Source organism: Solanum tuberosum, unplaced genomic scaffold (assembly GCF_000226075.1).
Source record: "Solanum tuberosum cultivar DM 1-3 516 R44 unplaced genomic scaffold, SolTub_3.0 scf00090, whole genome shotgun sequence".
In the NCBI taxonomy this organism is placed as follows: Eukaryota; Viridiplantae; Streptophyta; class Magnoliopsida; order Solanales; family Solanaceae; genus Solanum; species Solanum tuberosum.
Window position 1 is genome coordinate 953939 of NW_006239013.1, and position 25098 is coordinate 979036.

The window sequence follows — 25098 nt, forward strand, 5'->3', positions numbered from 1 at the left end:
AGCAGCTTTTTTACTAACAATTTCTTATTAAAGTTATATAAGATTCACTTCTTGATAGCGACCGATTCAACTATTTACGTGATGTATTAGGTTTCTTGATATATTGTTTTAAAAGAGTGGATTCAAGTTAGTAAATAATGTTTTTTTATGTGTAAGTTGTTTTTCTATAATTGATCACTATGGTCTATTTAAAATGCTATATATTCTTTGTTTATCCGAAAGAAGCTCTTTGTGAAATGTTGTGTTTGAACAAAAAAAAGAAGAATGAGGAACTTGTTCCATAACTTTCTTTGTTTTGCATAGAGTTTGAGTTGGCTCATCAGTGAAGTAAACTTTTTTATCTTATGTGTCACGACCCAGACCGCCGTGATTGGCACCCACACTAACCCTCCGGTGGGAGAACCATTACTACAACCGACTAAACATTTAAAAATACGAAAGCAGGTTTAAATGACTAACTCAATACGGAGTTCCCATAAACTCTGAAGGTCTAACAAACAACTATTGAGGAAAATTAAACCCCTAGAACTGAAAGTCAACCAAAACTCTATTAACCAACAAGTGTAAGAAAAGGGGGTGCAACCCCGGAAACTAAACATAACAATTCAAAACGTATAGACCGAGTCCGAAGAGAATGGACTAAACAAAGGAAGGATCCATGGTAGCCTGAAAGAACTGGCTCACCTTTGAATCTGGTCGCGATCAACAATCTCCTAACTGAGGTCTGTTAGTAGCCACCTGAAGATGTCCTGTACTCAACAAAAAAAGAGCAAGCGCAGTATCAGTACACGAAACCACAGTGTACTGTTAGGATCACGCGGCTACTCATGTATGCACAATATACACAAGCAATTACAACACAGTAAACACACATATACATAATGCATAATTCATTTATCATTTTAGGAGCAATATACAATTTCCCAATTTCAATAACAATTAGATGTGAATGCAATCATCACAAGTGGTCCTCTCATGGAACCCACACCCAAACTGTTAGTGTGTCGGAACGTGACACCCGATCCAATATACATGTGTCAGAACGTGACACCCTGTCCAATATATGTGTCAGAACGTGAAACCCAATCCAATATATGTATCGGAACGTGACATCCGATCCAACTAGCACAACCACAATCACAATCACACCCATCATGAACAATGCTCATACTCATACAATCAAGTAATAGGTTCAATGCATGTAATTATTCCCACCTAATCACTTTATTAGATTGATTCACATTTCCTATTCACATGCATGCATACAATGAAGCAATTAACAAGCATATATCACACAATAGGAAATCAAACCATCACCTACCTAAAAACCAAGCCTAAATACTCCTAAGACACATGAGCCTTCCCTTTTCGAAGTCTTTCAGCTTGTTCTTGGTCTATAAAAAAGTAATTAACACAAGGATCAATAAACAAGGTCTAATTTACCCGGATTATAACAAATTTATCAACCCAAGACCAAACCCATGATCCTAAGGTTAAACTAGGGCTTTTCCCACCATCCACTTCAGGCCAAAACCCTCCCCCAACGATAATTACCCAAGATTCTATGTTCTAGGAATTGAAATACGGATTAGGGGAGTAATTAACTTACCTTTAGAGCTAGAAATTGTGGAAAACTGTCAAGAATCACCCAGGGCTGTCCCTTAGTTCTTAAGAACGAAGTTTTACAGAAAATAATGAAATTGAGGTTTTTCCCGACTTAAGTTCGCGACTGTCCCGCCACGGCGGACCCCAACCTGCCACAGCAGCGCCGTTATGGTGGGATTAATCCCGCCCCGGCGGCTTGCATGAATACAAAAACTCAAAATATGAGTTCCAAACTCCCATTTCATAACAGACCTTCAAACCGGGATGTTCTAAAACTATCCTTTCACGCCAAGATCAGTTTCGGGAGTTCTACTCGCCCGAATTCGATTCCTTTAAGCCGTACATGCTCCTTAACGTGTTGGCTACCTACTCATGTCATCAAATTCATGATTAGATCCCTCATTGATCACCATATTTCTCTAGACCTCACCTGACTTAGATTTCGTCCAAGTCTGGCCTAGGCTAGAAATTTCCAAGTTACTTCTCAAAAGTTTTCTGGCTGAAATTCCTTCCCCATTGGCTTTTCCATAATGATGGTAACCGGTCGTTACAATAGATACCAATTTACCCATCACTCGTCCCCGATTGACAAACTAGGAAAAAAGGGCTAAAGCAAGAGTAGAGTAGTAGCTGAATAGTCAAATAACTAGGGGTACTTGTCTCACATGTCCTTCTCAGTTTTCCAAGTTATTACGCCCCGGAAACTAGTAAGTTGAACTAGAGAGTTCTAGAGCCTTTCGTAAGATTTTAGTGGTAGGAGGATGAAAACTCATAGAAATGGCTCCCGTACTTAGAATGAAGATTTAAGGGTTAAGGCATCAAGGTACGACCCCCCAAGGACCACCCAAGGGGTCCTTGAGAAGGACCTCAAAACAGCCCTAAAAGTTGTCAAATTTCAGCAACTCACGCTTACCATCTACTAGCGGTGAGTGGACCCACGCCCCGTGGGTCAAGGCCTGAGTTGGCCTGAACCTCTAAGACACAGTACAATACCTACGAAGGTGCAGTACGGAGTGTGGACCCACCCATGATCCGTGGGTGGGTGGTTCGTGAGTGGGAGCAATTTTCAAGGTTAGTTTTTAAGTTAGGGGTTAGAGGGTTAATTAATAATTACATAGGGGTTAAGGGAGGTAGGTTAGTTAGTTATTAAACCACCTATATAAGCTAAATAGGCCCCTAAAACTAAGTTGTTAATTCATTCATCTAAAGACCCCAACTCCCTCTCAAATAATTCTCTCAATAGAACTCCATAGAAGAACAAGATCAAAGGTGAAGTCTAGGGTTCAAAGGGATACCTTTTCTCCTCAAATTCGTGGTGCATCTTCAATAAGGTATGTTAGTTTCTTCATCTACGGTATCTTCCACCCATAGAGCCCCCTAAATTTTCCCCCAATTTTGAAGAAAAACCCCAATCTAAGCTAGGGTTTCTTCCAAAGTGTGGGTAGTGTTTGAGTTTGATTCCAATTGGTTGGATAATACTCAATTTTGATTGTTTTAGTATTGGATCATGATGTATTTATGAATTTGTGTGATTTATATGGTTAACCCTAATTTATTTGATGAATTTGCTATTTTGTGAGTTTATACCATAAGAGGTGAAATTGAAGAAATTGAATTTGATCTTTCTAAATCAATGTCATGTGTAGTAATTGTTCAAGGTTAGGATCATATAGACATGAATCAAATTAGACTATAGTTCAAATGATGGATCTTGACTAGTAAATCTAAAGTTGAACCTTTATAATGAATTTCCTCTAGAATCACCTAGTAATGAAGAATGTGATTGAAACACTTTGAAATCTAGGTATGGGTGAAGATAGTAGGAAGTAAAGCTTGAGTGTAGGGCTTATTATTATGAATGTTGATCACTAGGGCTTGAGAGTAAAGCTAATATGACTAACTATAGATACCAAGGCTTTGAAAGTAGAGTCTACATGTGAATGGAAGGATAATGAATAGAAGTGTGATGAAAGATCCTTATCTACCTAATTCACCTTATGAATAATAGATGGTAGTAAGTGATGGAATCACTTGAGTCATGATGATATCCTTATCTAATGTAGAATTCTAGACATGATATTAGGCATGAGTATGAACTTAACATGAAAGGGGTTCTCACTTAATAATGACTCTAGGGTTTTGAGGGCAAATCCAATATGATGAATTATGTATGTTAAGGCTCCAAGAGTGAATCTTATGAGATAATGGTAGACTATTAGATAGAATGTTTATGATAAGATCATACCACCTAATTTACCTCACGAAGGTTTGGATGCATAAAGTGATAGAATCACATGGGTTAGGAGGACATCCATGTCTAGAGCTTGAACCCTAGGTGGGATGATTGAAAGTAAGAATTGAACCTCAAAGAGGTGAAGTGTGAGATTAGCATTGTAGTAATTAAACTACTTGAATCATGCTTAAATCCATGTCTAATGTAGTCATTCTAGATGTGTTGATTTAATATGAGTTTTGACCTTAGAAAGGGCCAAGACATGATAGTGTTCATGTTGCATGAAGTTTAGTACATGCTTTAGAGACACTTTGAGTGTAAAGTGAATATGCTCATGACCTAGTTGTAGTGTTGTTAAAAGGTTAATTCCATATACACACTTAGGCATGAATATGATAGGAGGTGAAAGGTTTGTCACCTATAGTGATTCTAAGGTTTGAAGACTAGTCTCACCTAATTGAATCAAAAGCTCTAGAGCCATCATAAATAGTTCATGGATGGTGATAGTTGCTCACGCATGATCTAATGACCTATAGTATGAGTTATGTTGGATTGAGTGTCAAGACATTCTTCCACCAATATGAACATAAGTCAATACTTAATGTGAAGTCAATGGGACTTAATGCCTAGCACCGAGTGTGTATGAATATGAGATGGAAACCCCTCCGTTAGTAGAAGGCGGGTTTCTAGAAGAAGTCTCATGAGATGGAAGCTCCTCCGTTAGTAGAGGGCAAATTTCTAGAAGCAATCTCCTTATCCCATAACTATGTTCCCACATAGGTTACCTAGCAATTGGTTTCTACCAATCTAAGAATAGAGTTCTACCCTCGACAAGTAGAACGACCCCTTTACGGTGTGGGGTAGACACCGGATTCCATGTTAGCTCACATGGTCTATGTCGGTTAAGGCTTATGTCCCAAATAGTGTAGTAGTATGAGCAAGAATAGTAGTTATGAACTATGGGTACTTAAGAGGCTTTACTTAGATGAGTAAGAGTATGAGATCTTACTTATGCATTGCACAAGTATGCTTTGAAGGTATCTATGGTGTGTTCCTTTTTATGCTTATGGTGTATGTTTGATGGATTGTTGCTATTGTTGCCTTCCAAGATACGATTGACTAAAGGTGATAGTTCCCTTGTCTATATGTAGTAAGCCAATAGTGATACCAAAGAAGTATGACTAGGATGACTTCAATGTTATGCTTAGTGTGAAGGGTAGTATCGGATGCCTTTCATGCATTGCACAAGTGTGCTTTGAGGTTACTTAAAAGTATGTTGCTCTTATGATATAGAGGCTTAAAGACTTGACCATGTGTATAGACTATGATTAAGATGACCCAAATGGGATACTTTTCTTGGGTGGTATTATGGGATGCTATTCATTCTTTGCACTTGTATGCTTTTGCGGTTACTTGAGAATGGTTCTATTATGGTATAGATGACTAAGGGTCAATTATGCTTATTATGATTATGACTTATCTCCTTTGCTCATTAACTATGTCTTATGTTGACTTATGATTATATGATCCTTACGTTGGAGATTATGCTATGACTATGTCATTATCTCTTATATTTATGTCTCTTGTTGACTAACCATTTTGAGATTCTCTTATGATGTTGTGCTAGCTGTCATACTTGGTACATTTTGTACCAACACATACTTTGGCTACATTTTAATCAAATGTAGGGTTTCGGAGATTGAGGTCCTTTGGAGGCTAGGTTTCTAAGGAGCAAGATGAGTTGAACATTTGGTGAGTCCTCATACTTTCGAGGACAAACCCATTATTTCCTTTTTGTCTTTTATTTTCATGTTGAGACTATTGTACGGGTTGTGTCCCAAGAGTTTTATTCTAAAAGTTGTATTAGATGGTTTGAGACAAAGTATAGAAAGACTTCCGCTTGCTTTTATGAAAATGATTTCGATTGTAAAGAAAAGTTTTAAAATTTTCCCGTACTTTTCTATTATCTTATGCTCATGATATGCTAAGGGCTTGTATGAGGCTTTTCGGAGTCTTGTACGCCTTGTTACATCTATGGGGTACTCTTGGGTCGTGACAAACATGGTATCATAGCACAAGGTTTAGAATGGTTCTAAGATTGTCTCAAACCACGACTAGTAGAGTCTTGTTCATAAATGTGAAGCGCGCCACATTTATGAATAAGAGGCTATTGGATGCTTAGGAAACTTTACTTCTTCATTCTCCAAGTCGTGCCATAGAGTTTAACTTTATAAGGTCTCTCTCCTATTCCTTATTCGATGGTCTTTAGGATATGACTACTTGAAGGGCTTATTCTACAAGGAGTGAGGTAGAAAAGGTTGGTTGTGATGCCAATTATGGCTACGTGACTTGAAATATTTGAGATGATAGATTTTGATGTTGTCTTTAGTATGAATGATGCTTCATAGTTGCCTCTATGTTAAGAAAGATATTTAGAAGAATTTGTGTAGGCATACTCCCAAGGGGAAGATAGTGTGCCTACCTAGCAAGGTTATTATGTGGTTATGTTTAGTTGATGGTAGAACCCGACTTAGTCATAATGAGTTTTGAGGTATGTTGATAGATTGGTTGAATAGGGTGTTTAAATAATGCCTAGATGGGTTAAGTGAATAGACTCCTCTAAGAAGGGTAGAAGTGTAATTCACCATGATTTAGAATCACCTTGTGTGATGGATGTGAAAGCTTAGTGATGACTTGCTCCGACCTTAGAGTTGAAAGAAATGATGCTTAAAGGAGTTTGTATTGGATTTTTCCCAAGGGGGGGATAATGTGCTTAGCTAGCAAGGTCGTTGAGTGTTCTTGATGTTCATGATTTAGGTTTGCTTGAAATTTTTACCTTGAGAGGTGTAGGGAGTATGAGAAGTTTAGTCCCGATTTGTTAGGCTCATGTGAGATCTTGAGTGGTGTTAGTAAGGTTGCTTGTGAGCTATAGTTGCTTAATGAGAACCTCTCTAATTTAGAAGTACCGGTAGAGGTCTTAGACCGGCAAAGTTTAAGAAATAGAAGAACAAGGAAGTTGTTCCATAAAGTGGTAAAGAGTGTTCTTTAGTAAGGAATTTGGTTAAGAGTGCTACTTGGGAGGCCAAAGGCCAATGAGATGTCCCGATGTCCCGATGTCCTCATCCTTTTCCTTATGCTCTTATTCTAGCTTGAGATGATAGGTTCCTCTTGATTTGCTTTTATATGAAGTCATGTGTGAATAGTATGTTTCCATGATTTTCTTATGTGATGCATGTTCATGAAAATGCCTAGGTCTTGTTAGAAATGACTTATATGCATTGTATTCCTCATGTTGTAGTGCATTTGAGTAAAGTTGCATATAGACTTCATGAGATGAGTTAATGAGCATGCCTTAGTTTTGAGTTGAAAGATTCCTCCTTGAATAAATGCTTTTTGAGAGTAAATTGCATTTAGGCTCCATGAGTGTGTATTGAGCATGTTTTAGTTGGGAGTTGTTAGTTCCTCCTTGAGAATGAGTAAATAAAGAATTTCATGCATTTTGGGTTGATAAATGTAGTTCCTACTCCCTTGTGTTGCATTGAATGTGTTTAGCTTGAAATTGAAGTTTTCTTACTTGGTTGTGTGCATTTTAAATATGTTGCATGCATGATGGGCGGCTAGTCTAGAGTTGTGACTATAAGAAGTGTTTAGAATCGTCATTCGAGAACGAATGATCCCAAGGGGGAGATATTATTACTCCCCGGAAACTAGTAAGTTGAACTAGAGAGCTCTAGAGCCTTTCGTAAGAGTTTTAGAGTGTGATAAGAGGATTAAAACTCATAGAAATGGCTCCCATACTTAGAATGGAGGTTTAAGGGTTAGGGCGTCAAGGTACGAACCCCCAAGGACCACCCAAGGGGTCCTTGAGGAGGACCTCAAAACAGCCCTAAAAGCTGTCAAATTTCAACTCACGCTTGCCATCAACTGACCGTGAGTGGACCCACGCCCCGTGGGTTGGGGTCGTGGGTCAAGGCCTGAGTTGGCCTGCACCTCTAAGCTACAGTCCAGCACCAACGAAGGTGCAGTACGGAGCGTGGACCCACCTACGGTCCGTGGGTGGGTGGTTCGTGAGTGGGAGCAGTTTTTCAAGTTTAGTTTTTAAGTTAGGGGTTAGGGGGTTAATTAGTAATTACATAGGAGTTAAGGGAGGTCGGTTAGTTAGTTATTAAACCACCTATATAAGCTAAATAGGCCCCTAAAACTAAGTCGTTAACTCATTCATCTAAAGACCCTAACTCCCTCTAAAATAATTCTCTCACTAGAACTCCATAGAAGAACAAGACCAAAGGTGAAGTCTAGGGTTCAAGGGGATGTCTTTTCTCCTCAAATTCGTGGTGCATCTTCAATAAGGTATGTTAGTTTATTCATCTATGGGTTCTTCCACCCATAGAGCCCCATAGGTTTTCCACCAATTTTGAAGAAAACCCCCAATCTAAGCTAGGGTTTCTTCTAAAGTGTGGGTAGTATTTGAGTTTGATTCCAATTGGTTGGAAAATACTCAATTTTGATTGTTTTAGTAGTGGATCATGATGTATTGATGAATTTGTGTGATTTCTATGGTTAACCCTAGTTTATTTGATGAATTTGCTATTTTGTGAGTTTATGCCATAAGAGGTGAAATTGAAGAAATTGAATTTGATCTTCCTAAATCAATGTCATGTGTAGTAATTGTTCAAGGTTAGGATCATATAGATATGAATCGAATTAGACTATAGTTCAAATGATGGATCTTGACTAGTAAAGTTAAAATTGAACCTTTATAATGAATTTGCTCTAGAATCACCTAGTAATGAAAAATGTGATTGAAACACCTTGTAATCTAGGCATGGGTGAAGATAGTAGGAAGTAAAGCTTGAGTGTAGGGTTTTTAATTATGAATGTTGATCACTAAGGCTCCAAAGTAAAGTTAATATGACGAACTATAGATTCCAAGGCTTTGAAAGTAGAGTCAACATGTGAATGAAAGGATAATGAATAAAAGTGTGATGAAAGATCCTTATCTACTTAATTCACCTTATGAATAATAGATGGTAGGAAGTGATGGAATCACTTGAGTCATGATGATATCTTTATCTAATGTAGAATTCTAGACATGATATTAGGCATGAGTATGAACTTGACATGAAAGGGTTTCTCACTTAGTAATGGCTCTAGGGTTTTGAGGGCAAATCCAATATAATGAATTATGTATGTTAAGGCTCTAAGAATGAAGCTTATGAGATAATGGTAGACTATTAGATAGAATGGTTATGATAAGATCTTACCACCTAATTTACCTCATGAAGGTTTGGATGCATAAAGTGATAGAATCACATGGATTAGGAGGACATCCATGTCTAGAGCTCGAACCCTAGGTGGGATGATTGAAAGTAAGAATTGAACCTCAAGGAGGTGAAGTGTGAGATTAGCATTGTAGTAATTAAACTACTTGAATCATGCTTAAATCCATGTCTAATGTAGTCATTCTAGATGTGTTGATTTAATATGAGTTTTGACCTTAGAAAGGGCCAAGACATGATAGTGTGCATGTTGTATGAAGTTTAGTACATGCTTTATAGACACTTTGAGAGTAAAGTGAATATGCTCATGACCTAGTTGTAGTGTTTTTAAAAGGTTAATTTCATATACACACTTAGGCATGAATATGATAGGAGGTGAAAGGTTTGTCACCTATAGTGATTCTAAGGTTTGAAGACTAGTCTCACCTAATTGAATCAAATGCTCTAGAGCCATCATAAATAGGTCATGGATGGTGATAGTTGCTCACACATGATCTAATGAGCTATAGTATGAGTTATGTTGGATTGAGTGTCAAGACATTCTTCCACCAATATGAACATAAGTCAAGACTTAATGTGAAGTCAATGGGACTTAATGCGTAGCACCGAGTGGATACGAATATGATATGGAAGCCGCTCTGTTAGTAGAGGGTGGGTTTCTAGAAGAAGTCTCATGAGATGAAAGCTCCTCCGTTAGTAGATGGGGAGTTTCTAGAAGTAATTTCCTTATCCCATAACTATGTGCCCACATAGGTTACTTAAAAATTGGTTTCATCCAAGGTAAGAGTACAGTTCTACCCTCGACAGGTAGAACGACTCCTTTACGGTGTGGGGTAGACACTGGATTTCATGTTAGCTCACATGGTCTATATGGGTTAATGTTTATGTCCCAAATAGTGTAGTAGTATGAGCAAGAACAGTAGTTATCAACTATGGGTACTTAAGAGGCTTTACTTAGTATGGGTAAGAGTATGAGATCTTAATTATGCGTTGCATAAGTATGCTTTGAAGGTATCTATGGTGTGTTCCTTTTTATGTTTATGGTGTATGTTTGATGGATTTTTGCTATAGTTGCCTTCCAAGATACGATTGAGTTAAGGTGATAGATCCATTGTCTACATGTAGTAAGCCAATAGTGAGACCAAAGGAGGGTGAATATGACTAGGATGACTTCAAGGTTATGCTTAGTGTGAAGGGTAGTATGGGATGCCTTTCATGCATTACATAAGTGTGCTTTGAGGTTACTTAAGTATGGTGATCTGATGGTATAGAAGCTTAAAGACTTGACCATGTGTATAGACTATGATTAAGATGACCAAAAAGGATACTTGGCTTGGGTGGTATTATGGGATGCTATTCATGATTTGCACTTGTATTATTTTGAGGTTACTTGAGAATGGTTCTATTATGGTATAGATGACTAAGGGTCAATTATGCTTATTATGACTTTGACTTATCTCCTATGCTCATTAACTATGTCTTATGTTAACTTTTGATTATATGATGCTTATGTTGGAGATTATGCTATGACTATGTTATTATCTCTTATGTTTATGTCTCTTGTTGACTTACCATTTTGACATGCTCTTATAATGTTGTGTTAGCTATCATACTTGGTACATTTTGTACTAACGCATACTTTGCCTATATTCTAATCAAATGTAGTGTTTCATAGATTGAGTTTCTTTGGAGGCTAGGTTTTTAAGGAGAAAGAAGAGTTGAACTTTTGGTAAGTCCTTATAGTTTCGAGGACAAACCCATTATATCCTTTATGTCTTTTATTTTCATGTTGAGACTATTCTACGGGCTTTGTCCCAAGATTTTATTATAAAAGTTGTATTAGATTGTTTGAGACAAAGTATAGAAAGACTTCCGCTTGCTTTTATGAAAATGATTTCGATTGTAAAGAAAAGTTTTAAAATTTTCCTGTACTTTTCTATTATCTTATGCTCATGATATGCTAAGGGCTTGTATGAGGCTTTTCGGAGTCGTGTATTCCGTGTTACGTCTAGGGGGTACTCCTGGGTCGTGACACAAGTAGCTTCCTCAACCAGACGATTCTTCCATTGAACCTTCACGGACTGTATCTCCTTGGTCCTCAGCTTCTGGACATCGCGACCCGGAATTGCAACTGGTTCCTCCTCATACTGAAGGTCTTTGTCTAAAGAAACTGAGTCCCACTTTATGATGTAATCTTTGTCCCCATGATACTTCTTCAACCTGGACTGATGGAACACTGGATGGACTCCAGATATGCTAGGTGGTAAAGCCAACCTTTAAGCCACTGGCCCTACACACACAAGAATCTCAAATGGCCCGATGTATCGAGGACTAAGCTTGCCCTTCTTACTGAATCTCAGCACCCCCTTTATGGGTGACACTTTAAGAAAAACTTGCTCACCAGACTGAAATGTCATGTCCCTTACCTTACGGTGCACATATTTTTCTGTCGACTCTGGGCTTCTAGAAGATTAGCTTGAATGCTCCTTACCTTATCCTGAGCATCTTTCACCAAATCAACCCCCAAAGGTTTCACATCTCCAGCCTAAAATCACCCTATGGGTGATCTACATCCCCTATCGTAAAGTGCCTCGAACGGTGCCATGTCAATGCTGGAGTGGTAACTGTTATTATAGGAGAACTCAAAAAAAGGTAGGAACTTATACCAATGCCCTCCAAAGTCAATCACACATGCCCTCAACATGTCCTCTAACACTTGAATCGTTCTTTCTGACTGCCCGTCCGTCTATGGGTGGAAAGCTGTGCGAAATGTGAGTTAAGTTCCCAACTCCTCATGCAATTTTCCCCAAAACTTGGATGTGAACTATGTACCACGGTCCGAGATTATAGAAAGAAGCACCCCATGCCGCCTCACTATCTCTTTCACATAAACCTTAGCCAACTCTGAGCATTATAGTCCACTCTGACTGGAATGAAGTGGACCAACTTAGTCAGTCTGTTAACCACCACCAAAATGGAGTCAAAGTTTCCCAAGGTCTTGGGAAGACCAACCTCAAAATCCATAGCCATCCTTTCCCACTTCCATTTCGGAATTGGCATTCGTTGAAGCAAACCTGCAGGCCTTTAGTGCTCATACTTTACCTGCTGACAGTTTTAGCACTTACCCACAAACTCAGCTATGTCTTTCTTCATGCCAGGCCGCCAATAAAGTCTTTTCAAATCTTGGTATATCTTGGTCACACCCGAATAAATGGAATACATCTTCTGAATCAAGTCATCCACTCGAGGAACATAAATTCTCCCCTTAAAACTAAGCACACCACCTGCATCAAGAACCACATCTTGTGCCTTACTAGACACAGTCTTCTTACTGAGCTCATTCAAACTCTCATCCTCAAACTGCTTGGCCTTGATCTCCTCAATGAATGTGGGTCTAACCTCAATGCTGGCTAACACCCCACCTTTCTCTGAGATGCCCAACTACATGAACTTAGACTCCAAGGTTTGAATCTCCTTGGGCAAAGGTCGCTTGGACACACCCAAGCAATCTAGACTACCCATACTCACTGCCTTCCGACTTAATGCGTCTGCCACCACGTTAGCCTTACACCGATGATACTGGATGGTAACGTCAGAATCCTTGAGTAACTCCATCCACCTTTCACTGTCTCAAATTCAATTCCTTCTAAGTGAATACATGTTGTAGACTACGATGGTCAGTAAACACCTCACACTTAACACCATAAAGGTAATAGTCACCAGATCTTGAGGGCAAACACTACCGCTGCCAACTCCAAGTCATGCGTCGGGTAGTTCCTCTCATGCACTTTCAGCTGCCGCAGTGCACAAGCTATAACATTCTTATCCTGTATTAACATAACACCCAATCCCGAATGTGAAGCATCAGAATAAATAATGGAATTTTTACCTTCCACCGACAGTGCCAAAATAGGTGTTGTGGTCAGAAGGGTCTTAAGCTTTTGGAAGCTCTCTTCACATTTGTTAGTCCACTCGAAAGGCACCTCCTTTTTGGTCAGCCTTGTTAAATGCAAGGCGATAGAAGCAAAATTTTTCACAAATCACCGGTAGTAGCTGGCGAGTCCCACGAAACTCCTAACTTCCATCAGAGAGCTAGGCCGGACCCAGTTCTTGACTGCTTTGATCTCAGCTGCCGCAGTGCACAAGCTATAACATTCTTATCCTGTATTAACATAACACCCAATCCCGAATGTGAAGCATCAGAATAAATAATGGAATTTTTACCTTCCACCGACAGTGCCAAAATAGGTGTTGTGGTCAGAAGGGTCTTAAGCTTTTGGAAGCTCTCTTCACATTTGTTAGTCCACTCGAAAGGCACCTCCTTTTTGGTCAGCCTTGTTAAATGCAAGGCGATAGAAGCAAAATTTTTCACAAATCACCGGTAGTAGCTGGCGAGTCCCACGAAACTCCTAACTTCCATCAGAGAGCTAGGCCGGACCCAGTTCTTGACTGCTTTGATCTTTTGGGGATCTACCATTACCCCTTTCTTTGAAACCACATGCCCTAAGAAGGCGAGTGAAGTCAACTAGAACTCACACTTGGAAAATTTTGCATACAACTTATGTTTTCCAAGACACCCAAAACAATACAAAAATGATCGGCATGCTCTTCCTTAGTCTTCGAATAAACCAAAATGTCATCAATAATGACAATCACAAAAGAATCTAGGAATGGTTTGAATAAACCATTCATCAAAATCATGAAGCTGCAGGAGCATTGGTAAACCCAAATGACATCATTAAGAACTCATAGTGCCCATAACGGGTTCTGAATGCCGTTTTTGGTACATCCTCAGGCCTAATCTTTAACTGATGGTAACTAGACCTTAGGTCAATTTTAGAGAAAACTAATGCACCCTGCAATTGGTCAAAAAGATCATCTATTTGAGTCAACAGATACTTATTCCGAATGGTGACCCTATTCAACTGTCAATAGTCTATGCACATCCTCATACTACCATCCTTCTTATTAACAAACAAGACAGGAACACCCCACGGGGAGGCACTAGGACGGATAAAATCTTTTTCAAGAAGCTCCTGGATTTGAGGTTTAAGCTCTCTCAATTCTTTCAGAGCCATGTGATAAGGAGGAACGAAGATGTGTCACGACCCAGGGGTACACCCTAGATGTAACATGGCACATAGAACCCCCGAAGGACTCAATGTAAGCCACTAAGCATATCATAACATATGATAATAGAAAAGTGCGGAAATTTTAAAATATTTTCCATAAAATCAAAGTCTTTATAAAAGCAAAACGGAAGTCTTATTACACTTGTCTCAAACCATCTATAACAACTTTGAATAAGTCTTGGGACACAGCCCATACACTAGTCTCAAAACATATAAAAAGACATAAAGGAAAGGTGATCAAAACTCGATGCTATGAGGACTCACCAAGTCTTCAACTCCTTGCTCTTCTAGAAACCTACCCTCAAGAATGGAACTCAAAATCACCGAACCCTACATTTGATGAGAATGTAGGCAACAGTATGCATTAGTACAAAATGTACTAAATATGATAGCTAGCATAACATCATAAGAGCATACCATAAAGGTTAGTCAACATAAGTCATATGCCATAATCATAAGAGATACTTCATGAAACATAAGCTATAAGCATATGAGACAATAACATAGTCATAAGCATAATCTCCAACATAGACATAATATAAGCATTAGTCAACCCTTAGTCCTTCATATCATAAGAGAACTTAGTTATCAAGTAACCTCAAAGCATACTTGTGCAATGCATGGATGAGACCCCATAATTCAACCCACACTAAGTATCCCTTTTTGGTCATCATAATCATACTTACCATCTTTAGATCTCATCCTTAGCTTCATTTTCATAGACAAGGGAATCTTCACCTTTAGTCCAACATATCATGGAAGGCAACTATAGCAACAATCCAAGCTAAGCATACAACATATAAGAGAACACTTCATAAGTAGCTTCAAGTCATACTTGTGCAATGCATGTATAAGACCCCATAATCCTACCCATACTAAGTACCACTTTAGGCTATCATACTTAAATGATCACTATTTATCATTTCTAGACTACCAAGGAATAGCACCCTATTAGACTAGACCAAGCTACCAAGGAATAGTCACCATAATAGGCTAGACCATGCTACCAAAGGAATAGCATACTATCATGCAAGTCCAAGCTATGCAAGGAAGGGTATTATTTCACCATCCTAGCTACCAATGAAGTGGTTTGGCCTAACCAAGTCCTGCTACCATGCAAGCATTCTATGATGCTAGTGTAAGCTACCCTTTGGAGAGAATGGTTTCTCAATCCTAGGCTACCATGAGGTCTTATACTCAAGCTACCATGCAAGCATTTTATGATTATAGTGTAAGTTACCCTTAGGAGAGGATGGTTTCTCAATCCTAGGCTACCATGAGATGGTCTTGTATTTTCAAGTCAAGCTATACACGAAGTGGTTTCATAACACAACCTCAAGCTAACATAACTAACATGCTTTGATTCATTTTAGGTGAGTAAGCCTTTCAACCTAGAATCATTTTATGTGAGAAAACCTTTCATCTCCTTGCATATTCATGCCTAAGTGTGTATATGAGAATATCATTTCAACAACACAACAACATATCATTATCATAGAAACTTCCCTCTCAAAGTGTTCATAAAGCATTTACATAGGTTCTATAAGAACATGCATAATCTCATACTTTCGTAGTCTAGGTCATGTGGGTAAAGTCGTTCCACAATAACTCTATCCAGTAGTCTACCATTATCCTATAAGCTTCACTCTTTAATCATTAACTTACATAATTCATCATATTAGATTTACTATCAAAACCCTAGTAATCAACATTCATGACTACAAGCCTTACTCTCAAAGGTTTACCTCTTACAATCATCATACATACCTAGATCACAAGGCATTCTAGTCACATGCTTCATTCTTAAGCAATTCTAGTCATATATCCTCATAAAGTTTCAATCTCAAGCTTTACTATTCATGATCCATTACATATACATTTTACTAATTCAATTCATGTCTATATGATTTCATTCTTGAACAATTACTATACATATCATCAATTGTAGAAGATCATCTATAAATCCTCAATTTCCCTTCACAAGGCATAAACCCACATTACTATAATTTCATCAATTAAACTAGGGTTAGCCATGGAAAACATGTAAAATCATCATAATAACATGATTCATTACTAAATAAATCATAAACAAGTAATATCCACTCAATTGGAATCATACTCAACTTAACCCATAATATTGGAAGGAACCCTAACTTGAATTGGGGATTTTATCTTCACAATTGGGGGATTGCTAGCGGGCTCCATGGGTGGAAGAATCCATGTACGAATAAGCTACCATACCTTGGATACAAAGCCCTCACAAAACTTGGAATATTGGAGGAATTTGACCTAGCTTGATTCTCTTCTTCTTCCTTGAGTTTTCTAGAGTGAGAATTTTCTAGAAGATGAACTTAGGGATCTTTTGGGGTTTTGGAAATAGTTTTTCTTTCTAGAGAGAGGATATCTTGGAGAGAATTTGGGTTCTTTTGGTGAGTTTAGAAATAATGACTAGGATCAATGAATTTAGGGGTCTTATAACTTTATATAGGTGGTCTAAACTCTAATAAAATGACACCACTTAACTCCTAATTAATTTGGGAAAGTTCCGTAATACGCCCAACTTAATCGTCTACGGCAGTTCACTGCCTCACCCATGGGACGTGGGTGGACCCACGGAGCGTGCTGGTATTTTGTGGGTGGTGGTCTGCAAGTCCACTTTTGGGACACTGACCCACGAGGCGTGGACCCCCATACGGGGTGTGGGTCCCCTCGTGAGTGGACTGTTTTGTGGTAGCTTTCTTGGGCAGCCCTAGGGTCCACCTCAAGGACCTTTGGTTGGTCCTTGGGGGGTTGTACCTTGACGATTTAACCCTAAAGCCTTCATTCTAAGTATAGGAGGTCATATCTATGACTCTAACCCTCACATCAAGCTCTAGAATCCTTACGTAAAGCTCTAGTTTAGCCTACTAGTTTTCAGGTGTTATAAGATGAGACGAGTTCCCAGTTCCAAGTCAATGCAGAAATCTATATCTCTATCCGGAGGCATACCAGGCAAATTGGTAGGAAACACTTCTTTGAATTCAGACACCACAATAATAGACTCAATAGAGGGAGACTCATCCTCAACATCCTGAATATGAGCCAAATATGCCAAACACCCCTATCCCACCAGTTTTTTTAGCCCGAATGAAAGATATGACCTTGGTTGGCTTAGGCTTGTACACCCTTTCCCACTCTAACTTTTCCCTACCCAGGATCTCTAGAGTCACAAACTTAGTATTACAGTTAAGCACAACATAATAGGGGGACAACCAAGTCATACCTAAGATTATATCAAAGTCAGTCATATAAAAAATAACCAAATCAGCCTAAGTCTGAAAATGCATAAACAAGACAGGACAAGCACGATACACATGGGTGACTATGACAGACTATCCAACTGGTGTAGAAACATGGATGGGGGCATCAAGCACATCACAAACCACATCAAATTCCAAGGAAAACTGAACTAACACATATGAATAAGTAGAACCCGAATCAAACAAAACAGTAGCCATCCGGTCACAGACAAGAATAGTACATGTGATCACTGCATTAGACACCTCAGCCTTGGTCTTGCCCGGAAAAGCATAAAACTGAGCCTTGTCATCTTGACGGGCAACCTCCTTGTATGGCTACACTTGTCCTCTACTTGCATTACCATTTTCCCGGCCCCTACGGCCTCCCTAATTTCCTCCTCGCCCACCTTGTGGATGTTCTCTGCCATTACTACTGCTGCCCACTGGTACCACTGCTCTGGTCTGTTGCTGCATGGGGTCAGACATGCACGGATGGGGACAATCTCTCCTCATATGTCCAGGTTCTCCACAATTGTAATACACTTAATAACTTAACAAAGTAAGCATCACTGCTATTGTAGTAGTCATATCATCACCATGTTTGATATACACTAAATCTAGGAAATCGTAGTAGAGATTCTAACCTCAATTGTCGTAACATAATTTTACCACTTACTAAGCAACCCATACATGAGAACAATACTAAATGCATTTTCCAAAGTAATGGTGTTCATTATCTAGTCGTCCCTTACAAAACTTCTTGAATGTTGTCACCTTAGCAATGTCTTCTGACTTCACCCTTTTCTACCTCCGTCACAAAATCAACCACTTCTTGAAAAGATTTAGCTGAAGCAGCGACGTATAAGCTTGAATCTACAAATCTGACCTTAATCTCTACACAAAGCGACAAATTTTCTCCTTTAGACTGAAGCAAAGTGGAGTACCGTATTTGGATAAAACACAAAATTTGGTCTTATAGGCTGCAACAAATATATTATGTTGCTTTATATTCGGGAACTCATAGGCATCCTCACTCTCAGAACCATGGAAGACAGGAGGCTTCAGCTTCAGAAACTTCGTCAACATCTCATGCTTAGTACAAGTCATCACAGGACCCAATAAGGGATGGAAGAATGTAAGAGATTAGATACCAATTTGGATCACCGGATACCAATTGAAATCAAGTCATAGCACGAAAGAAGAAAAAGACAGAGAGATTTCCTAAAGTCTTGTAGCCTCTCGAAGAAAACTACAGACGTCTCCATACCGTTCCGCAAGACTCTACTAGACTCGTTTTGGTACAATGAGATCAACGAACCTAGGGCTCTGATACCAACTTTGTCACGACCCAGACCGCTGTGATTGACATCCACACTAACCCTCTGGTGGGAGAACCATTACTACAACCGACTAAACATTTAAAGTTACGAAAGCAGGTTTAAATGACTAAATGAATACAGAGTTCCCATAAACTCGGAAGTTCTAACAAACAACTATTTCAGAAATTCAACCCCTAGAACCGAAAGTCATTGTACCAAAACTCTGTTAACTAACAAGTCTAAGAGAAGGGGGTGCAACCCCAGAAACTAAACATAACAATTCTAAACATATAGTCTGAGTTCGAAGAGAATGGACTAAACAAAAGAAGGATCCATGGCAGCCTGAAAGATCTGGCTCACTCTTGAATCTGGTCGCAATCAATAATCTCCTAACTGAGTTTTGTCAGTAGCTGCCAGAAGATGCCCTATACTCAACAAAGAAAGAGCAAGTGCAATATCAGTACATGAAACCATGGTGTACTGGTAGGATCACGCGGCTACTCCCGTAAGCACAATATACACAAGAAATTACAACACAGTAAACACACATATACATAATGCATAATTCAGTTATAATTTTAGGAGCAACATACAATTTCCCAATTTCAATTAAAATTAGATATGAATGAAATAATCACAGGTGGTTTTCTCATGGAATCCACACCCAAACTGTTAGTGTGTCGAAACGTGACACCCGATCCAATATACATGTGTCGGAACGTGACACCCGGTCCAATATATGTATCGAGACGTGACACATGATCCAATATATGTGTCGAAACGTGACACCTGATCCACTCAACACAACCACAATCACACCCATTATGAACAATGCTCATACTCATATAATCAAGTAATAGGTTCATGGCATATAATTGTTCCCACCTAATCACTTCATTAGATTGATTCATATTTCCCATTCACATACATGCATGCATATAATGAAGCAATTAACAATCATATATCACACAACAGGAAATCGAACCATCACCTACCTAGAAACCAAGCCTGAATACTCCTATGACACCTGAGCCTTCCTTTTCCGAAGTCTTTCAGCTTTTCTTGGTCTATAAACAAGTAATTAACGCAAGGATCAATAAACAAGGTCTAATTTACCCGAATTATAACAAACTTATCAACCCAAGACCAAACCCATGATCCTAATTTTCAACTAGTGCTTTTTCCACCACCAACTTCAGGCCAAAACCCTCACCCAACGATAATTACCCAAGATTCTAAGTTCTAGGAATCGAAATATGGATTAGAGGAGTAATTAACTTTCCTTTAGCGCTAGAAATCATGGAAAATTGTCAAGAATTGCCCTGGGTCTTCCCTTAGTTCTTAAGAACGAAGTTTTGTAGAAAATAATAAAATTGAGGTTTTTCTTGACTTAAGTTCGTGACTTGCCCGCCACGACGAACCCCAATCTGCCCTGGCGGGATTAATTAATCCCACCCCGGCGGCTTGCATGGAGACAAAAACTCAGAATTTGAGTTCCAATCTCCCATTTCACAACACACCTTCAAATCGGGAAGTTCTAAAACTACCATTTCACGCAAAGATCAGATTCAGGAGTTGTACTCGCCCGAATTCGATTCTCGTAAAGCCGTATAGGCCCCATAACGCCTTGGCTATCCAGTTATGTGATAAAATTCATAATTCGATCCCCCATTCATTACCAGATTTTTCTTGACCTCACCTGACTCAGATTTCGTCCAAGTATGGCCTAGGCTAGAAATTTCCAAGTTACTACTCAGAAGTTTTTTGGCACAAATTCCTTCTCCATTGGCTTTTCCATATTGACGGGAATCGGTCGTTACATTATGATACTTACGGTGAGTATTGCATATTTGTATATCTTATGAGAAACCTTTTGGTAAGCATATTCCATGTTTATTTCTTATGGTGATATACTGCAATCCAACCGACTGTTTGATTTCATTTTTGGATTTTATTTGTTAGCCTTCCCATGTACATTTTCAAGATCGGATTTCATCTTTTTAATTTTTTTTTCTTTTCGCATATGCACTTGGAGCAACTGAACACAGAGTCTTAGGACTAGACTCCTACATCCGTATGCAGTCTTGAAATAAGTAAATTGAACAATGAAAAGAGAAAAACAAAGCAACTAGAGGTCATAGAACGAAACAGAAACAAAAAAATTATCTACAAAGCACACAAGTCTAGGAAAGGACAATGATAAAATAATACGAAACTATAACCTAACTAGACTACCATAAGCCTAGAACGTATACACTCTTGCACAAATGAAAGTACATAACCCAAATAGGCCCCCATAAGTCCGATGAGTACACAAAAAAAACTAAGGAACTACTAGTTAAGTTTAAGAGTATAAGGAACTACCACAACCATCCACGGACTCGAACAGCAGTAAAGGCACTCCATGAATCAAATAGAGTCACCAAGTCAAGACTCGAACCCGACTAATAGAAGTGATGCCCAAAATTTAACAAAGACTAATGGAGATGTGTCAGGGCCTCGAATCATCACTTAAAAAGGTACGCCATTCACTACTGGCTAAAAAAAGATACATTAGGGCCTCAAAACGTGGCTAAAAAAAGATATGCTAGGGCCTTTAACCGTGGCTTGAAGAGTATACACGGGGGCTTCTAACCCAGGATTAATGTCACAACCCAAAGTACACCTTAGATGTGACATGGCATATAAGTCCCCGATAGGCCCTACACAAACAACTTAGCGTACATCATACAAGATAATAGAACAAAGAGTTTTAAAAGTAGCATTTCAAATAAAAGAGTTTGAAAAAATGTAGCAGAAGTGTAAACATAAGTCTCAAGGCCATCTACTACATCAAAGGAGTGATTGAGACGTAAGTCACACATCATATACAGTACCCGAAATAAAAAGACATGAAAGTAATAAAAGAGTCTCCGTCTTCGTAATATGAGGGCTCACCAATCTTTAATGTCTATAAGGGATCACTAGCCACGAGTACGGGAGGTAGGAGCGTCGGACCCTACATTAGTGAAACAATGTAGGCAAAATTATGTGTTAGTACATGGAATGTACCAAGTATTATAGCAATGCATAAGAGTCGTGAAATCATGCTAACAGGAATTTATATAACACGCAATCACCAAGATAAATCATAAAACAACATGTTAGAAAACATAAGTCATAACCATGGTCCAAGCTAAACATCTTTAAAACACATTTGAGACACTTTTAGAAAGTAACCTTAGTTCATTATTGTGGGAGATTAAACTTTAATCGACATAGACCATGTGAGCTCTAACATGGAATCCGGTGTTGATGAGTCTAAGATTTAGACTCATTTAGGGCTTTATTTGTATAGATTTAGTGTCCTCAAATGCTTATTTTGTGCCAATAACTGATGTAAAACCTTTGATTTCCAGGTATATTGATTGAGGAGCAACACAAGGACACTAATTTGCAAAAAGGAACAAAGAAAGCTAAAAGAATGAAGAAAGGCAAGCTTGGTGATCACCAAGTCCACTTGGCGAGTAGCTGAATGGCTACTTGACCGCCTAAAGTTCCAGTGTGCCAATCCCTGAAGGAAAGAACCAAGTTGGCGAGAGAAAAGAGCAGTCAGCGGATCACCAAGTGGTTCCACAATGCAGTGTTGGATCGCCCAAAGTTACATACCTTGAGGATGCTGAATGGCAAGGCAAAAGGGCGATGGAAATGACCAAAGGGCGGCTCACTGAGTGGTTCAGCGATCCCGACTTACTCCGCCGAGTGACTCTATGTAGCACATTTTTGGCAACTATAAATACATTTTTGAACTTTAGTTTAGCATCATAGCTCATATTTTTTTAGTTTATTATTGAGTTTTGAACGAGTGAGACAACTTTGAATTGAAGTTTTTCACTTTTGAGAAATTGGAAGTGGGTCTTTGAGATTCTTCGAATTGGAGCATTGTAAGGATGAATCTACACTTACCCAGTTGATGGATAATCAATTTGGTAACTGTTTTTACCTTTTATGATGTCTAGCTAAAACCTCAATTCTTGGGGGTGTGATTATGTGATTATGGGCTGATTTAGTTTATGGGTATTGCTAATTGTTAGGTTAAATGCTATTTAGAAGTGAGTTCAATCATTAATTGTGGTTTAATTTAAGCATTGTAGTTGCAAATGCATTTCTACCCTTGTGTTTTTGGCTTTCTTGAGAGAGAGGTTTCAAAACTAAACTTATTGATTAATGGTCTGTGGGTATTGGGTTGATCTGGGTTTAACTCGAGAGAGTGAATCCTAAACCCAATCCCAAACATTCAACTTGAGAGAGTGAATGGACTAAGGTATGTGATGTTCTTATTTTGCATACTTGTTGATGTTCGAGAGATATCAACTTGATTCGGGGTAAATTGTTCGAGAGAAAGTTTATCACCTCTATAGCCTAGCTTACTCACTAATATCGAGCAATTTTCTAATAGTTGCAATTATCCATTCGTCTATATTGGCTTATAATCGAATCATATCCCAAGAACCCATCTCGTTATTGTTATTTCGTATTGTTTGGTACTGCTTGTAGTTGATAATTTCAAACCAAAACCCCTCATTTGACATTCGTGTCACCCTATAATTTGAATGATGTCTTTATTCGATAATTTTTATTCCTATGACTGATTTGATCATGTTCATGCTTTCCAATTGAATCTGAAACATGTACCGCTCCCTATGGAATTCGGCCCCAACTCATTTAGTTGGGTTTTATACTGATTAACGACCGTTGACACTTAGAACTAGATGAAGTGTCTTTGAAATGTCAATCAAAATGGCATCATACGTCCCTTCCATTCCTGGTCCTGATTACAAAGCTGTGCCGGCGTGCTGGAGTTCCTCGTAATGAGAAGAGGGACATCGAGGTCACCCCCACATCCTCTAGAGACATTCGGCGCATAGAGGCTGAGTACACTCGGGATGAGGCAGACAAGAGGAGAGTATCTCCGGTGGATACATCCCCGAAAGTTAATGTTGAGTCGATACCTACAGAGGCATCTTTGCCTACTCCGACCTCTGAGCTTTCAGGTACTCCCGCTTCCACTTCCTCCTAGGTTTTTGGTTTATCTACTACTTCCCATCCCACCAGGATTACTCAGGCCATGATCCTGAAGATGGGGAACTCAGCCCATTCTGCCGATGTGTGGGCTACATGATTAGAGGTCGCGGTACCTTGGATGATCAAGAGGTCCATCCTAGCTGTATTGACACCCCTCTGGACATCTATTGATGCTCTTACGACAATAGTAGAGACTTGTGAGAGTCGATATGGGGTTACTTCAGAGATGACATCTTTGAAAGCTGAGGTTGCAGACTTGAGAAAGGGTGTGGACTATCTAAAGTCTACAAACTTCACTTCTTTATTTGAGGCAGCTGGGACTGAGAGTGTCTCGGGTAGTTTTGAGATGCCTCTGGCTACCACCGGAGATGTGCATATGGATGATGTGGCAGCTGAGGATTTGGAGGAAGAGACAGATGAGGAGCAACTATAGGTGCAAGAGGGGACCATCTATGGATACCTGCAGACCTAGAGGCGACGATTGTATAGTTGGTAATACAGATATCGCTGACAGAGACGTCCATTGCAGGTCCTAGTGGAGCCAGTGTTGCTAAGGTTACCCCAGGCACTGATGCCCTGACAGATGGAGCGACTGTGTAGACAGGAACTTTCTTTACCTCCCTCTCTGTCATTTTTATTGACCTTTTATTATTTTGTTGTATTTGAGGACAACTGCATTATTTGTTTGTGGTGGGGTGAGGTATTTCCATACCTACCTCTTATGACTACATCTTTTGTATATATTATTGGGTTTTCGTGTTTAAATTGTGTTTTGATATTGTATTGTGGATGTTTGAGCTTATGGCTCCTCATTATGAATGCAAATGGTTTTTGACCCTTCTAAAAATTATTGCCACCTCTTGTGTGTGATTATGGCTATTCTTGTGCAAATTTGAGTATCGATTATGATCAATATCGATGACTTGAATAGTGCTCTTAATCAAACAAAAATGAATGCACGATTACGATGAGTCCAAATGAAGTTGCATAGACAATATGTGGACTTTTGCATCTCGTTGTGTCTAGCCGATTATCGAATGAGTCTCTTGTGATGAACATTGCACACTAGCGAAAGTGTGGAGTCTTGTTTGATATTGGTGCCAATTCCTTGTGTGATGAGCTTACCGTGAACCTTGTGTGATGACACCTAGAATTTGCCCCATTGGTCCAATTGACTAAGTGATGCAA

General features: G+C 39.0%; 1 protein-coding gene across 1 annotated transcript; it reads right to left on the reverse strand.

Moving 5' to 3' along the window:
• Positions 1-713: 713 nt before the first annotated feature.
• Positions 714-20467, reverse strand: LOC107060550 (uncharacterized). Its single transcript, XM_015308557.1, has 9 exons — positions 20394-20467; positions 17890-17995; positions 13893-13973; positions 13221-13279; positions 12838-13116; positions 12636-12742; positions 12243-12545; positions 11169-11353; positions 714-749 (listed from the first exon to the last, which is right to left on the reverse strand). The coding sequence occupies exons 1-9, from the start codon at positions 20465-20467 to the stop codon at positions 714-716; spliced, it is 1230 nt and encodes a 409-aa protein (XP_015164043.1).
• Between the last annotated feature and the right edge of the window lie 4631 nt (positions 20468-25098).